The following is a 17,076-nucleotide window of genomic DNA, read 5'->3' as shown; positions in this document are numbered from 1 at the left end:
TTTTTTTTTTTTTTGTAGTTCTGTATTACGTGTACCCTTACACCGCTTTGTTTTGTTTTGTGTTTTTCTCTTTTTCCTTTTACATAAAATTAAAATAAATAAATAAATATTATCTGGCATAACAATAGCATTGGGATTATTTTTTAAAAGGCCATACTCTAAAATGGATTTAGAGGAGGAAAAAGGCCATTCTAGAGATGCAAACTATAAGAGGACAAAAATAACATGTTTGGGATTTGCCTTGAAATGCTGCACCAAAGAAAAAAGAGAAAGGAATGATACACAAGTAACAAAAACGCAGTCATTTTAATCGAAGTGGCATGTATGGAAATTCATGACACCATATTTGTCTCTAAAAATTTGTTCCAAAATGTGCTTGAAATGTTTTATAATTCCTGAGTAGATTAAAAAGTTGTGTACAAATTCATAATCCCAACTGTGTATGTGTGTTTGTGTGTGTGTATGTGTGTAAGAAAATATTACTAGTAAATATCTCTGGATTGTGAGATGGGACAAATCTGTACATTTTCCCTTAATTTAATTTAGTATTTCCCAACCTCTTTAAAATAAGCATGTATTAATCTTAAAATAAAATAAATCTATTAGAAATATTAATGTGCTAGATTTCCGGAAACATAAAGGCAATAATGTTACAAATGTGTTTCTTGTAAACAATTCACTTAACTTTCTACCATACTGTATAGGGTAAGGGAAACAACTAACAGGAAAAGGTCTGAGGTAAAAAAAAAAAAAAAAAAAGAAAAAAGGACTGAATAGCAACCAGTTTTTATAATATAAATTAGAATATTATTTTGTATTCAAATATGCATGTGTCTGCTTTAATTAAGAATGGAGTTTTATTAAGCAAATATATTTTTCTGGTATATCTTTACTAATGTAGCATTTGTCCAAGTTTCCAATTATTTTTCTTTCAATCTTTGTAAAACAAAGATTTTCTAGTTGTTTCTCTACATTCTACTGTTTATACCTGGCCAGAAAACATCAAAAATTACTTAAAGAAAGATCTCTCTTCACCAAAGAGCTCACTTATTTATCCTTCAGAAATAAAGAATTTTCTACTCTATGTTTATTTAAAATGTCCATTCTCATCTCAACCACCACCAAGTATTTTGAATTTACTGTGCATGTTTTTATTTCCCCAATCTTGAAAATAATTGTCCTTGTTACAATTATCAGGATCTCTTTACTCCCTGAAATATCTCTTTCTTTTGATAGTTCATCGAAACTTCTGTTAGGAATTTGCAAATGCAATATAGTTTCTGGCTAAGTGAAAAGGATATGAAGTCTCCTTCACCACCCGTATAAATAAATATACCCTTGAGAGCAAGCCAAAAGGAAGTTTGCTTTGCACCTTCTTACATTATACTTGGTTCTAACAGTTCTGGATTAGAGTTTAATTGAAGAGAAGATAAAAACCATAGGATGTCTTGATTATTGCTTTTGGTCAGTATACAAGGTCAAACTTTTGACTTTCCATAGAGTTAATACTTGCTTTGTTCTGTTTTTTCTGGGTTTTTTGCTGTTGTTTTTGTTTTTTGAGACAGAGTCTCACTATATAGTTCAGGATGACCTTAAATTCACTATGCAGCACAGGCTGGCCTTGTACTCACTCTGATCCTACTGTCTCAACCTCCTGAGTATTTAGGATTACAGCTGTGAGCCATCACACACAGGTAAGCTAACACATGTGAAACAAAATAAATCTTTCTTAAAAGAGTGAGTGAGTGAGTGAGTAGTAAGACTTTATCCTCTTCAAATTGCAAGAAAAATACAGGTAGCTAGGGTATTAGAATACAGTCTTTTTACACTCAGGGAAGCAGGGAAAGATTAGTGAATCTGAAGTTAGTAAGATCATGATATCACCAAAACTCTCCACTCACAAGGATTCATCTGATTTGGGCATGGTGCACATGCCTGTAATCACAGCACATAGGAGGCTGCAGCAGGAGGATTGCCTCAAGTTTGAGGCCACATAGTGAGTTTAAGTGCATTCACAGTGAGGTCAACTGCACTGACAAGACCCTGTCTCCAAAAAAACAAAAACAAAAACAAAAAAATAGAAAAGAAAAGAAATTGTAAGGATTTATCTGTAAGTTGCATTTTAGTGACTAAAGTGGGTAGGAAGCAAATTTATCCACTAACAAGCATTTTACATTTGAAATGCCTTTTTTTTTTTTTTTCAGTGCTAGAACTAAACCCAGGGCCTCCCACATGCTAGGCATACATGCGCTCTAGTTGTAAGCTATACTCCCAGCCTACTGAAAGACATCTTGAGGAACATCCAAACTACTTTATAATCTCCAAACCCTTTTAAATAAAACATCATGTAACAATCAAATACACGGGATAGAAAAAGTAGAGCTATTCTTCCAGCAGGGAGATAGGGTTAGAGACCAACAAAGCAAGCATCTGCTTCCCTCCCTCTATAAAACAGCTTCCCTTGCAATGAAATACCAATGGCTCTTTGGTACACAGTTTGAAAATCAGTATATTTGTGAGCCTGGAGAAAGAGAGAGGCATTAAAAGGTTAATAATGCCAGTTATCATTTTTTTTTTTTTAAGAATCAGAGGTGTGATGCCAAAGAACAGAAAACAAAAATAATCATGGTATGGTATAAATATACATATAGCACTGTATCTGTAACATTATTTTACATTATAAAAGTAGGTACTGTACATAACCAAGTGCTGGATAGTAATGTACACCAAAAAATGAAAGTTTTGATTAGGTCATAAGCCATTTCTGTTATTTGATTTCTGTAAAAATTTGTCTTTTAAAAAGGACAAACGTTTTTAGTTCAAGCTGCTCACTTACAGTTGAGGATACGAGGCTGAGAGGTGACAAGAAACATGCAGGAACACTCAAGGGCCTTGGCTACCACATTTAGTGATCCTTTGCCTTACAGAGTAGTAGATTATAAAAAGCCTTATTGCTCAACCCAACCAAAAGGCCGCAATTGAACTATTTTTGCCATAGTCAAAAGTGCAAATTAGTGCAGTTATGAGAACAGATTCTATGATATGCTTTAGACTAAAAAGTTCTGGGTCAATTCAATAAACATTACTGATCAACTTGCAACTGAAAAACTCCTTTAAATTCTACCTAACATACACAAACAAGTAAGACACAAGTTTTCTTCAAGAATTTATAGTGAAGGAAAGTGAAGAAGACAAATACAAACAGTGAAATAAGGCAGAATGAAATGTAAGTGTAAACAACTGATACCAGTTTGTGGTGAGCATGGGAGCACACACCTGTAAACCCAGCACCTGGAAGGCGCTGCTACAAGTCTAACTAACTCTAATGTCTATGCTCTTCCACAATGCAGCTCTCATAAAAGCAGACAAGCTGTAGATCACCCAGGGCCATATAATGAATTCAAGGCCAGCAAGAACTACAAAGGGAGACTTTGTCTCAAAAAATATAACTTCAACTTGGGACACTAAAGAAAACACCATGAAGCAAATAACAAGTGAACAGGTGTGGTGAACCATAAATAGCAAGTGTGAACTCCCCAAGAGAAAAGCCTACAACACAGAGGAAATCTAAGAGATGAACTTAGAAGGTGACACAGTGAGGAAGACAAAGACTGAATGCCAGACAAGCTGAAGAGAAATATGAGCAAGGCAGGAGAGTCCTAAAACAGGGTTTAGGCAGAAGTGAATATCTGGGTCAACTCAAATAAAATAATTTGGTGCATGGCAGCAGGAACGAAGGGAAATACAAAAGGAAACAAGACAGACAGGGCCAGGTTGGGCCAGGTTTTCAGAAGCAGCCAGTGTTTACAATTGAAACATTTAACTTGTGCTTGGCAATTTCAGGAAAACAATCCAGAAATACAGAAATTGAAGAGAAAGAGACTGGAAGTAAATTCAGACTACACTGAGAAATGCCTTGAATCAGTCATCAAAATAAAAACCAGAACAGGAGGGCTAGCAACAGGAGACACTACCCCTATCTTACTAGACAATTCGTCAATCTGGTGGGTCACCTATTTTATCGTCAGCATGAGACTCAAACTATTAGTTATATGATCTGGCTACTTTAGCAATTTCAGTGTACCACCTAATAAACTTTGTAAAAAAACAGGCACACATTCAGTACCTTCACTTTCCCAGGCCTGGAGCTGATCTTGGTCCCTAGTAGCACTGCCCAACACCTCTCGAGGGATAGGTTTCATCCGTGCATCTATTTTCTCTTGGTGAGAAGACTGGTTAAATCCTTCAATAGCCTTTTGGAAAAAGAAATTCAGCTCCTCAAAGTTCATGGCCTGGAGCTCTGCATAAAGTTCCACTTGGTGGGTTTCTTCCAGTTCATTCCAGAACTGCAGCAGGTGTTCTTGCCCAGCTTTGGACAATCTGTGTCTGAGGTCATTAACATTCATAGTGTTCTGGCAGCCAAGCTGTGTGAAAGCAGGAGTGTGATTTCTGCACCTGTGAACCTAAAAGAGAAAAGTAATTAATATTGGCCCAAAGCCTAACTTCCAAAACTGAGGGAGTTTTCTTACTAAATTAAGTACAATTATGAATCACATAACAGTATTTTGGTCAATAAAAGACTGTACGTATGACAATGGTCCCATAAGACTGTATTGCCTACTGACATCATAACCATCTTCTTTGTATAAGTAGACTCTGTGATGTTTCCAAATGATGAAACAGCTAATAACACATTTCTCTGAATGGATTCCCACCTAAACTTCATATGACTACACTGAAAAAACTGATGTTAAGAAATTAATTTATAACCAGGCATGGTTGCTCATGCCTATGATCTAAGCACTCAGGAGGCTGAGACAAAGAGGAGCATGGCAAGTTCAAGGACAGCCTGAATTACAAAGTGAGACCCTGTCTCAAAGAGAGAGAGAGAGAAAGAGAGAGAGACAGAGACAGAGAGACAGAGAGAGACAGAGAGGAAATTAACTTCTGCCTTGCTCTCATTCAATGTTTCTAAGAAATCAAAATTTTTAAAATACATTAGCAGTCTGTACCAAACATTACATGAAGAATTTCACTCACATGGTCTCATTTAATTTTAAACAACTCTATAACACACGTATAATTGTTATCACTACTTTCAAATGAAGACACTGAGGAACAAAAGGCTAAGCAACCTGGCCAGTGGTAGATTAGGACACAAATCCAGACCATCTGATTCCACATTTACTGCCTCTATACTATTCCTTTGACCACTAAGCTATCGCTCAACATTTCCACTGTTCTCTTTCTATCTCTAGTGGAAAAAAAAAACTTGCTGTTATTTTCAGAATACAGTAATATTCAGGAATATAGGACCACCTATAATCATGAACAATACTATTTATAACAATGTCAACTTTTTCAGAGAAGTGATAAAGTCCATAATTTCTACTCACAAAGAATTTGGACCTTAAAGAGACAAGTAGTACCCACATAACGAATAAGACAATGTTTTTAAGAATATTCTATGATTGTACAGCAAGATGTTAAAATGCAGTGCTAAAAATAAGAATAAAACATTTATTCACCTAGTACAGATAAATACAATAAGAGACAGGCATTGGTTAGGAGTTCACAATCTAGCTGTGTCTCAAGGGTTGAGGAAACTCTACAGATAAGATCAAGAAACCAGCAGAACCTAATGACTATGAGGAGTAAGCACAGTAGAATGGAAAGTGCCAACAAAGCAAAAGTCACATGGGCATGATAGCACATGCCTGAAATCCCGGCACTCAGAGGCTGAGGCAGGAGGACTGTCACGAGTGCCAAGTCAGTCTGGCCTACACAGAGTTCAAGGCCAGTCTAGATTATACTGCGAGACCCTGTTTCAAAAAAAGGAAAAGTCTTAGGCAGAATGATAGGAAATGGGAAAGAGCAACAGTAAACTATGAACTGACTGAAAACTACACAATGAGATTTATACCTAGTACAGTAAGTCATAGGAAGCCAGCAGAGGACTACTAAATACAAGGATAAGAGAAAGGAGCAAAATGACATAGAAAGAATATCAGGATGGACAGTGTCTTAGTTATTTTTTCTGTTGCTGAGATAAAATTCGAACACCCAATGTTAAAGGAGGAGAGGTTAGTGTGGCTCACAGTTTGTAAATGTTTCAGTTCACAGTTGGCTGGCCCCAAGGCAGGCTGGCATGGCAGAGGGGCATCACAGAGAAAACAGCACACGGCAAACCAGGGCAGGAAGAAGGCAGCAAGCAACAAGTAATGACCCTCTTTATGTACCTTTTATTCCATCCAGGCTGTCTTCCCTTAAAGGCAAGACACTCACAACCACAGAGGGACACCATCAATTCTAACCAAAACTGAGCCAAAGCTATCAGTGAGCTAATTTAGTAATTATACACCCTTGATTCCAGCATTACACACTCTAGATCCATCATACCAGATCCATCACACTAGACACAGCCTGCCCTATGACCACATGAGGCTTAGAGGGACATCTAGATACAAGCCCTAACAGATAGAAACAAGCCAAGTTACATGACAATTGCAGGTATGAAAACCAAAGATATGAACTAGATTTGTTGCACAGGAAAAAACAGTGAAAGGGATAAATTTGAGGGCCACTGTAGAATTACCAGTGCCTTAGAACTACTTGGATTCAAGGAGTAGAAAACAACAGATACCAAAAAAAAAAAAAAAAAAAAAAAAACCTCAGCCCAATCATCTTTTCCTCTTGTATACTAGCAAAAGGAAATATACAGCATAGTTCAGAGCTCAATTCTAGAGTCTGAGTCCCTTAACTTCACCATGCCTCAGGTCCCACTTGTAATATGGTATTAATAACAGCATTTATTGGGGCTGGGGATTTAGCTCAGCGGCATAAGCGCCTGCCTTGCATGTGTGTGGTCGTGAGTTCGATCCCTAGTACCGATAAAAACAAGAAAGACAAAAAAAAAAAAAAAAAAAAAAAGGAAAGAAAAGAACAGTACTTATCTCATCACAATCTTTAAACAACCAACAAACACCACTTACAATTTCAGGTCAAGAGAAGCTACTTCTGTGTGTCCTCTGAGATAGTACTAATAACAGTGCTTACAGTCTTTGCAAAAAGAAAAGGCAAGTACAGCTTTGTCCCTTGCAAGATGGGAGACAGAAAAGTCAAAATGAAAGTTGTTCTCCAAGAAGATGATGGCAAACAACTTGGAGACCCACTTCGCCTCCCCTGCTGCAACCAGGAGTAGTCTGATGTGGCCACGGATGAGCCTACAACAGTCATCTCTTGTACTGCATGCTTAGGGAATTCCAGATATGCCAGCTCAGGTTGCTGTTAGATTGTGTAAACAAACAGAACTTTTGGGGGCTGGGGATTTAGCTCAGCGGCATAAGTGCCTGCCTTGCAAGCAGGCAGTCGTGAGTTCGATCCCTGGTACCGATAAAAAGGAAAAAGACAAAAAAAAACAACAAAAACAAAAACAGAACTTTTATTCTTACCTCTCTCACCTACACTAATCACAAACAATGTCTACGTTGGTATTTTCATCTGTAAAATAAGAATAGTAATATTCTCCTCAACAGGTTCAGAGGCATAACTTCATTCTTAAAATCAATAAGGAAATGAAGCTCAAAGAGGTTAGGTCATTTGCCTAAGGTTACATAACCAATAGGCAGAAAATCAGGAATTTTAACTCAGGTCTAAATGACTCTAATGTCTATGCTCTTCCACAGTGCAGCTCTCATAAAAGCAGTGTAAATATTAAGACTCCAACTAATAGTGTCATTAAAGAGAACTAGCAGTGGCGTCTGAAGTCAGATTAGACAGGATCAAAGCTCTACCATATTTGAAGCTTGTGATCTTGAGCAACTTAATCTTCCTGTACTTCCAATTATTCTCATCCATGAAAATGGGACTAAAGTCAGTACTTAGCTCTAAGGTTAAAGTATGTATGAGTTAGTATGATGAAAACATTTAAAACAGCACCTGGAACAAAGAAAATTCTCTGTAAATGCTATCAGCTACCATTAGGAAAGCAAAATTTGCCATCCAGAACAGAGTCACAGCCTTCTAAACACAAAGACTACGAATTGAGTTGGGTATTGGAGAATGTGAAGAAGTTTGTCAAGGCATTACAGAAAAGAAAGTTCACTCCATGGGAACAGTATGAAAAACAGCTCAAGAAAGTAAATGTATTCAATAAGTAAAGTCAAAACATGAGCAGCTGAAATTTTATCAGTGCTGCTTTAGTGGTACACTGCTTGACAACAAGGACATGTTCTGAAAATGCATGATTTCATCATTTTACAAACACTGAAGAGTGTTCATACTTACACCAACCTCGATAATTACATAACATTAAAAAATTACCGGAACAAGCAGGCAGTTGTGAGTTCGATCCCTGGTACCGATAAAAAGGAAAAAGCCAAAAAAAATTACTGGAAATAATTTATTGTTGTCATCAGGTTGTATGTTTTGTAGACAAATGTATGTGCTTGTTCTTCTACTGGACTTGCAGAGCAGTAGCTTCAGTCATACCAGCATCACCACTAACATGTGAGCAATGTGTCACACTACACATCACAAAGGCAATAATGTCAGCAGGCAATAGGGTTTTTGAGCTCCATGATCATCTATAGGACCAGCATAGAGTATTCAATCTGTAGTTGACCAAAACACTGTCATATTGCATGAAACTGTATTTGCTATGGGTCCGCAAACACGCTTCCCACTAACGTGAACTAGTTGCTCATACAAGCTTCCTTATAATGTACAAATATACTTAATAAGCAATTTAAAAAGAAAAGTTACTTTCATGAGTTATTACTGATCTATCTCCCCAAATATTTATGGCATTTACTGTCCACCAGGTACTGACATGTGTGATAAGGACACATAATGAAGAAAGCAATGATATGCATGCCCGTGTTCCAGTGTAGGAGACGAATATATAAAATGTCAGATAGCGCTTTGAGATAAAGCTATGAAAAAAATCAAGTGGGAGAAAGGACTAATGAGCAACAGGGGTGGTGACAGGAATTTCAGATGAGTGGTCAGGTAAGGCCTCTACAGAGCTGACACTTGTGAATATATCTAAATGAAGAGAAGGACAAAACAAGGTAAAATACTAGGTAGCCCCAAGACAGGAATGTATTTGTTGTGTTTAAGGATGAACAAAAGGTTGAGGTAGCTGAAGAACAATGAAAAAATAAGACTCAAAATGTTAGCTAATTTGCCCAAGGCTCCATAAGGAAAGAATAAAGGCTGGAACGCTTAAAAAAGACCAGATCAAGGTGGGCCTTGTGTTCAAGGTAAGGACTCTTGAGTTTAGAAGGCCACTGGAGAAGGAATATCATGGTGTGGTTTAGATTTTAAAAGAAGCATTTGCTGTTTTGTGCAGGAGGCAGGCTGGTAGAATACTATAATGAAGGCGAAAAAGAAAGCAGGGAACTTAGGAACTACTACTGTAGACAAGATGACAGCTGTGGCAAAATAGTCCTACATGATAAAGTGATCAAACATGATGTAAGACAGATTGGAATTAAGCAAAGATGACTTCAAGTAGTGGTGCCATTTACTAAGGACAAGGACACACTAGATGGGAACAAATGTAGGGGAGTGTGTGAGAATGGAGAGAATATTTCATTTTTGGTCATCTTAAGTTTGATATGGCTTTCAGACATCCAAATAGAAATGTTGATTGAACAGCAAAACAAAGTAGTTTAGACTTTAGAGGCATTACCAAAGCTAATTCAAGGTCATCAGCATACATATTAAGTCGTAGTTTGAGCTCCCCCAAGCAGTGCAGCAGTAATAAAAGAAGTCAGGAGACTGAACCTTGACACTCATGAGAATATTAAAAAGTATTTCTAATGACTTACATAAATCCCAAGAGTCCTGATGCTATGCTTTTATTGCTTTAACTCATCATATGAAATAAGACAGTTGAGAAGGGATAGATTTACAGTAAATTATTTTCCAAAGATGAGTCCCAGAGTGTCATTTATATTTTTTCCCCAGAGGTAAAGGAGCACATAGTGGAAAGATAAGTAGTGGAAAGTTAAGTGGAGAAACACGTAACCAGAGTAGTCCCAGTTCTTGATCCCTTTCCCAACAACTGAGCCTATATGAATCATTTCACTTTCTTGTGCATAAATTTTCTCATGAAGAGACTATCAAACTTTTTCACGTTATCTTCAGAACAGTCAAAGTGGAAAAGACTCTGATAAAAAGCACGTATAAACACAATGTTAACATTTTAAGTTCTAATCAAATTTTTCCTAAAAATTCATTAGATACTCATCTACCTTCAGATGATTTAAAAAATGGATTCAGGTTAAGGAAGACAACACATAAATTCAAGTTTGGTAACTGGGCTCAACACTGGCAATCAAAATAGGCATGAGGTCACTTGTGGTCATTTACATGTAAAGTTCACAACACAAGAACCAGACCTGAGTTTCATAAAGCATAATTTTTATGTTTACTTGCAGGAGACAGATCTCTTTCCATGTCATAAATATAATGATGTATTTCCTAATGCAGGTAAGAAGTATGTGTGTGTGTGAGGATATGCAGCAATGAGTAAGACTGAAAAGCTGTATTATTGGAAACCACAAATTCACAGTGGTTAATTTTGCATACTTTACTAAGGGAGAAATGCAGGCTTGGGATTACTTTGAGACTTCCAATTAACTCTTGGGATGGGTCATCCTCTCCCACCCATTAATACTACACTAAGACTACTAAAATGAAAAAGAACACTCCAGAGCAAGATTATCCATTGCCTGCAGTGTCACTGACCTCTGAATCTTCTGCTAGCCCCTCCTATCATTGTAGACACTCACTGCATTGTACACATCCAGTAAATAGCGGCTGATTTGGAGGATCTGGTTCTTTGCACATCTTGAGGCACTGACCTCCCAGCCCCTCATGATGTATTACTAAATTTGTCATTGTTTCTTATCTTATCCTTCCTTGTACCCCTCATACAATCAGTTGGGGATTTTGGCCAAGTCCCGATAATATATATTGTTGACAACCGAACTTAAAAAATCAGCTCTAAAAATTATAAGATTTGGTACATGCCCATAGCCTAATACAAAGCATCTAAACAAATGACAAACAGCAATAATCCACTATTATAAAATATACCTCTAATATAATTTAAATACCATAATTAAAGAAATCGAGTGTCTCCTCCTTCCTGTTGTCTGGTTTCCTCTCTGTCTCAATCTCTACCAGTACTGCTCTATTGCATGCCCTTAAAACAGTTAAGGAGACCCGTTATACTAGGAGTTTTTGAAGAATAGTATTGAGGCTAAGCCATAACTACTGACTGTTTGGCAGCACAGTTTATGAAGTCTTTTTTAGCCCCAGCTAAATGAGCCAAAGTGAAACAACAGACACCTGCTCTCCATTTCTTGTAAACCCCTGGTCCACACCATGAAGCTCACTTCAAAGTCCTTAAACTTTTGTAATACATAATGACACACACATAATATCATTATCACTACCACCTGAGTTCAAAATTTTATGACCCATCCACAAACACTGCACGACACACGGTATCAGACCAAACTCGATCATCATCTTCAAGGAGCCATCTGTTCTTCAAGTGAATGCTCTCACCCCTCAGATCTCACCTTTCTCTCTGGCCAAGCCAGGAAGAAGGAAGGCACTCAGAAATTCCACTTCTCTCCTACAACTTTATTTTTTTTAAAATAGTGGCAAGCAGGTTTGGTCTAAAGTGGAATCATGTACAGGTATGTCTGTCCTCCCTGTCAGAGTTCTTAATTCTTTTTCTCATTCATCCAACACACTGGCTCCCAACTGACAGCCCCAAAGACCACTTATCCTCACTGGAGAGTGGCCTCGCTAATTCGACAACTGTCCCCAAGGCCCTGGACCGAGACCCTCAACGCGCCTATCCCGCATCTCACGGAGTCCTCGTCCCTATCCCCGCCGTCTTCACAAACCCTTGCTTCCACACATCGCCCCCTACCTCCTCTCCCCAGGTCCTCCGCCCTCCGGGGAGTCCTCGTCCCATCCTTCGACCCCACCAGCGGCGCAGCCCGCACACTCTCCGCCAGGGTCGCCCTGCACGCGTCGCAAGCGTGCCGGTTCCGCAGGAGGGGTATACTGCCACCCCGCGAACGACGTGACACGCGTGTCCACGTCCGCGCGCGTGGCGTGGAGCGTGTGTGTAGCGGCCCGCCGTCCTTCAAAGAGTGCTCCTACCTCCCTCAGCGTGACTGCGATTGCGGCTCCTCCCGGCTCCGGGTCCCCGGTCTAGGCCACTCATCGGCGTCCCGAGCCCGCCCGTAATATATACCCTCATCCGGAGGGCCGGGGCGGCGGGGCGGGCCGGCAGCGGGAGCCGAGGGCAGCGCCAGCCCCGGCCTCCCCGCCCCTCTCGCCGCCGTGAGTGGATACCGCGCGGGGAGGAGCGGAAGCCGACAGCCCGGACACGTCAGCGCCCTGGACGCTGGCGGGGAGGCGGGGCCTCCACGCGTCACTCATTCTCTCATCCAATGGGACGTCCCGCAGCGGGTGAGCGGGCGGCACCGCCCTTCACGTAGTAGCGGGTGCGGGGCCGCCGTGTGCGCTACCCAGGTCCGGTCTGTTCGGGGCCGGGCCAAGGGTCACAGGGCAAGGGGACACTGCGTTGGAACTGCGATCGTTGGCGCCCGGGCTGCACGCGTCTAAAACGTGAGCCCCTGTGGCTCTCCGAGGTCCCCTTAGTCCAGCGGTGGAGGTCGCAGATGGTGTCCAGAAGCGGGCCCAGAGAGGAGCCAGGGACCGTGACTCCGCGAGGCGGATTTCCGACACCCACGCGGTGTCTGGGCGCCCTCTGTGCTCGGGCCAACTTTGTTCGCCAGATACTGGGCCCGGATTTCCTCTCAGGTTGCTTTTGAGTGCCGAACGGGTGAGGGCTAGGCCGGTTTCTTTTTGCCCAATGAAAGCCTAAAGAAAGAGAAAACGCGAGCGAAAGTATTAGGCAACCTGAGGGAAGCGCGATAAGCATGCCAGTGGGAGCGGTCAGCCTACTGTGACTGTGCCACCTCGCCGGGCTGGAAGACTGGGGTTGGACTGGATGCCCTCCAGGGGCAGTGTTTAACAGTCCTGTTACACAACCAGGAAATTACACTGTGCCCACAGGAACAGTGGTTACACTTAAGTTTGTGTTGTATTTTGCAGGGGTTTTTTTTCCCCCTTTATTTAAAGTCCAGTGTAACGAATTCACAAAAACATGTAGTAGCGCTTACACAAAAATCCAGGTGTTGAGGTGCCTGCCTTCTTTTCCTAACTGGAAGGTAGCTTTCCTGTTTTAATTCTTCTTTTTCAGTGCTTTCCTAACTGTTCTTGGCTATTTTTCACAGCCTATAGTATCCATTTTGTTTTAGAAATTTATAACTTAGCAAAAGGTGTAATTTATAAATTACCAAGATGGTAGGTAAGCATCCTACTATAGTATTTTCCTGTTCTTGCATGTTCATTTTTTATGAGGGCCTTCGTATCAAGTTTGTCTTTAAAAATTTGATTTAGCAAGAGTTGTGATTTACAAATTAAATATTTTTCATTTAATAAATATCTTTTGCAGCTTTCAGGAATTTTTGAAATTTACCCAACACAAAAGGAACTCTTAACCCACAAAGTACACAATTCTGGAAGAAAAGAATCAAGGAAGGGTGTGATGGTCAACAATGTTGTTTGCCGTCTTGACATTCAGTCAGGATGCCACGTCTCCTGAACACTAAATATCACCAGCAGTACTTTGATAGTCGCAGGCTCCTTGGGCGAGGAATAAAATTAGGAAATTACTTCTTCGGATTCACAAACTTTCCGAAAATAATGAGGCATAAATGAGAAGTACAGAATCTGTACACTGGGATTGTCTAGAATCCCTTAGTCCTTATGTATGGGTATTTCTGGGCTTCAGCTTATTTGCCTTAAGAGCAAACTAGCACGTTTTAAATATTCAATAAAGAATAAATTTGTGTTCCTTCAAAATGTGTTTATTGAGTTGTTCTGCACTAGAGCTTTGGTTGGTTATTTTGGGGATTCAAATTATACTGTCTCAAGGAATATATAATGTACAGGAGACATGTTCCTTTTTCAAGATGCCATAGCTAATAAAGGACTTTCAGGGCTTCAAGGAGGGAAGGCATAAAGGAAGAAGTTTCCAAAAAGGGTAGGAAAAACTAAGATTGGGAAAGGGATGAGAGAGAGCCTTGCTCTTTAGGGAAGGCTACCCTTTGATAAGCAGTCTTGGTGACAGAAGCCCTTGTGTTTCCCGTGATGATACCTTCAGCTTTTCTATCTTGCTGTCTCCTTAATGAAAAAGACCAAGAGATTTGAACGTAGGAAAGAACTTAAGTGAGATTTCTTACACAAAGTTGCAATTATATATGCTTGTGAAGCTGGGCATAATGGTGCAAGCCTGTAATCCCAGCACTCTGGGAGGCTGAGACAGAAACGCAAGTTTGAACGCAGCCTGCACAACTGGGGCAATTTAAGAAAACTGCCTCAAGCTTTATTTTTTATTTTGAAGAGAATAAAACCAAATAAGATAAAAACAAAATGGAGTCAATCAAAACAGGATGAATGTAGTACATGACTTAAAAACCAAATACATGGAGATCAACAATGGCTACCATAATGCCTCTTGTTATCTTCAAAAGAATTGCCTGTATCATCATCTGCCTCAAAAAAAGGGGTGGGGATGTAACTCAGTGTGAAGGCACAAGTTTCAGTCCCTAGTATATAGACACCCATACACACACAGGAATATTTATTAAGAGATACATATTTTTAATGATATGATCTCACTTTGATATTTAAAAAAATAAACTTTATCTGTATGGATAGGTAGGTGGACAGTGTGAGATATAGAAAAAAAATCACCTAAATTGGCTGAACTTCTTATCTCTGAAACTGAGACAATATGTACAATTCATCTTACACAGTTGGAAAGAATTGCAGTAATCGTGCAATAAATGTTTGGTGAATAAAAGAAGGAAAAAACTGAAATGGAATAGTGTTCTGTTACAAGACAGAATCATGTTGCAGTGGGAAATGTTTTAAATAGGACATTGTGAAGACATTAAAAAATTCAGAAGGTTATAAATAAAATGCTATGTTTTGTATTTGAGGGACAATGGCATTGTGGTAATTTTTATATACTTGTGGATGCTTTTGGAAGATAATTTTCTGAATTTGCTAAAGTTAATCCTGTAATTTCAGAGAACTGAAACAGCTGTGTGGCGTGTTTTTTGCTACAGTGACAGATATGTGCCAGTCTGCCCACACTTTCTTGTGTAGCTCAACCAGTAGTGATCTACCCAGATTTTTCTACCAGTGAGCTCGGAAAGGTGAGGCAGCATTAGAAAGAAGTGTTCTCTCCATTGTCCCTAGTGTAGTGACTCCAGATAGTCCAGTGAACTTATACAAATTCCTACTTTATTTTCAGCAGAATATGTGAGATATTGGGGACCTCAGATTCACAGTGGCTAATTTTGCATACTTCACTAAGGGAAAAATGGAGGCTTGGGACCACAGTATCACCGTTTTGAGACTTCCCATTAACTCTTGGGACAGACCATCCTCTCCCACCAACTAACACTAAACTAAGACTACCGTCATGAAAAAGAACACTTCAGAGTAAGATCCGTCTTAGCATAAAATCATCTCTGTCCTTTTGAACATCCCAGGATTTCTATTGCCTGCAGTGTCACTGACCTCTGAATCTTCTACTAGCCCCACCTATCACTGTATACACCCACTGCATTGTACACATCCAGTAAATAGTGGCTGGTTTGGAGGATCTGGGTCTTAACCCATCCTGAGACACTGACCCCCAGCCCCCCATCACATGTTACTAAATTTGTCTTTGTTTCCTATTTTATCCTTTGCTGTACCCCTCATACAAGCAGTTGGGGATATTGGCCACGTTCCTGATAATGAGGCATCAGGAGCATCAAGTTCAACTTGAAACTGGGTTCAAGGTTTGAACATTCATGAGATCTCTGTATAAGATACTACAAAGCTCGCGCCTGTAATTTCAGCACTCTGGAGGCTGAGGCAGGAGGATAATTGAAGAGTTCAAGGTTATCCTGCACTACATAATGAGACCTTGTTTTGAAAAACCCAAATAAATAAATAAAGACACTACAGACAAAGGGAGGTGGGAGAGTTAACATTTTAACTTTGTTGTGGGCCATTTCCTGGAACATGAGTACTTCAGTCTCTCAGGAGATTATACTGACATAGCTTTACTGCTCCTCCCATACTGAGTTTTGTGCAGTTCAGGGTGTGTTTCAAAATATTGTGAAATGACGAATATATCCTGTAAATGTCAAATGTTTTTACTTGGTTTTTTCCACATCCTCCTAAAATTTATGCAGTTCTTCAGAGGGTTTTGCATTAGAAAGTTTAAAGAGGTCTTTGTGCATGTACAATATGTGGAATGCTAGGGGCAATATACAAAGGCAACCTCTCAAAACTAATTATAAACTAACGAATCTATAAATAACAGAATGAAATGGAGTGGAAAGAAAGTAGATAAGGGTGTGTTGGTGTACCTGTAATTACAGGAAGTACACAGCTGCAAGACTGCAGGTTAAGGTATGGTTTTTATTGTAGGCAAGAGTGGACTTTAAATTCCAGTGCTGTTGATTAGATATTTTCTCATCCACTTCCCTTTGTGAGGAAACAACTGTATCTAAAGTGAAATGGTTTTCTTATTGTGAGGAAACAACTGTATCTAAAGTGAAATGGTTTTCTTAAAGACAGAATAGGTAGAAAGATACAGAAGCGAGATTGGAAGTCAATCTGTTACTATATAGTAAGGTTTCTCTGGAGGTAATATGTTGAAAAAATAATCTGATAATTAGCTCCATTCACCCTGATTCCATTATACTCTCTGCTCTTAAAGTTAAGTGGGTTGTTACCATTATGAGACCTAAGTCAGACATTACATGCCCACTCTTAGGAGCCCACTTATCTGGGTCTTTATACTGCATTCTACAGCCTCATGTAATGCTGCTGCCAGAGGAAACCCATCAGAAACATCCTAGAATGGCATCTGACCTTCAAGGAAACCAGAATGGCAGCACACTTGTT

General features: G+C 39.6%; 1 protein-coding gene across 4 annotated transcripts in view; it reads right to left on the bottom strand.

Moving 5' to 3' along the window:
* Uap1 (UDP-N-acetylglucosamine pyrophosphorylase 1) overlaps nt 1-12,372 on the bottom strand; it is a 36,630-nt gene extending 24,258 nt beyond the window's left edge. For 2 of the 4 annotated variants that reach the window (XM_063253577.1, XM_003468657.4), the window contains exons 1-2: nt 11,957-12,105; nt 4,127-4,463 (exon numbers count right to left, since the gene is read on the bottom strand). In XM_063253577.1, the coding sequence (XP_063109647.1) occupies nt 4,127-4,463; nt 11,957-12,001 (382 nt within the window). In that variant the 5' untranslated portion in view covers nt 12,002-12,105. Of the gene's footprint in view, nt 1-4,126; nt 4,464-11,956; nt 12,107-12,192 lie in introns of those variants that run through there. The other 2 variants (XM_063253578.1, XM_013151211.2) reach the window with 2 other exon arrangements.
* Between the last annotated feature and the right edge of the window lie 4,704 nt (nt 12,373-17,076).

Source organism: Cavia porcellus, unplaced genomic scaffold (genome assembly GCF_034190915.1).
Source record: "Cavia porcellus strain 051 isolate PalLab524CR breed Dunkin Hartley unplaced genomic scaffold, mCavPor4.1 scaffold_7, whole genome shotgun sequence".
Classification (NCBI taxonomy): Eukaryota; Metazoa; Chordata; class Mammalia; order Rodentia; family Caviidae; genus Cavia; species Cavia porcellus.
Note: the sequence above shows the minus strand (reverse complement) of the source record. Positions and strands in the feature narration are given on the sequence as shown.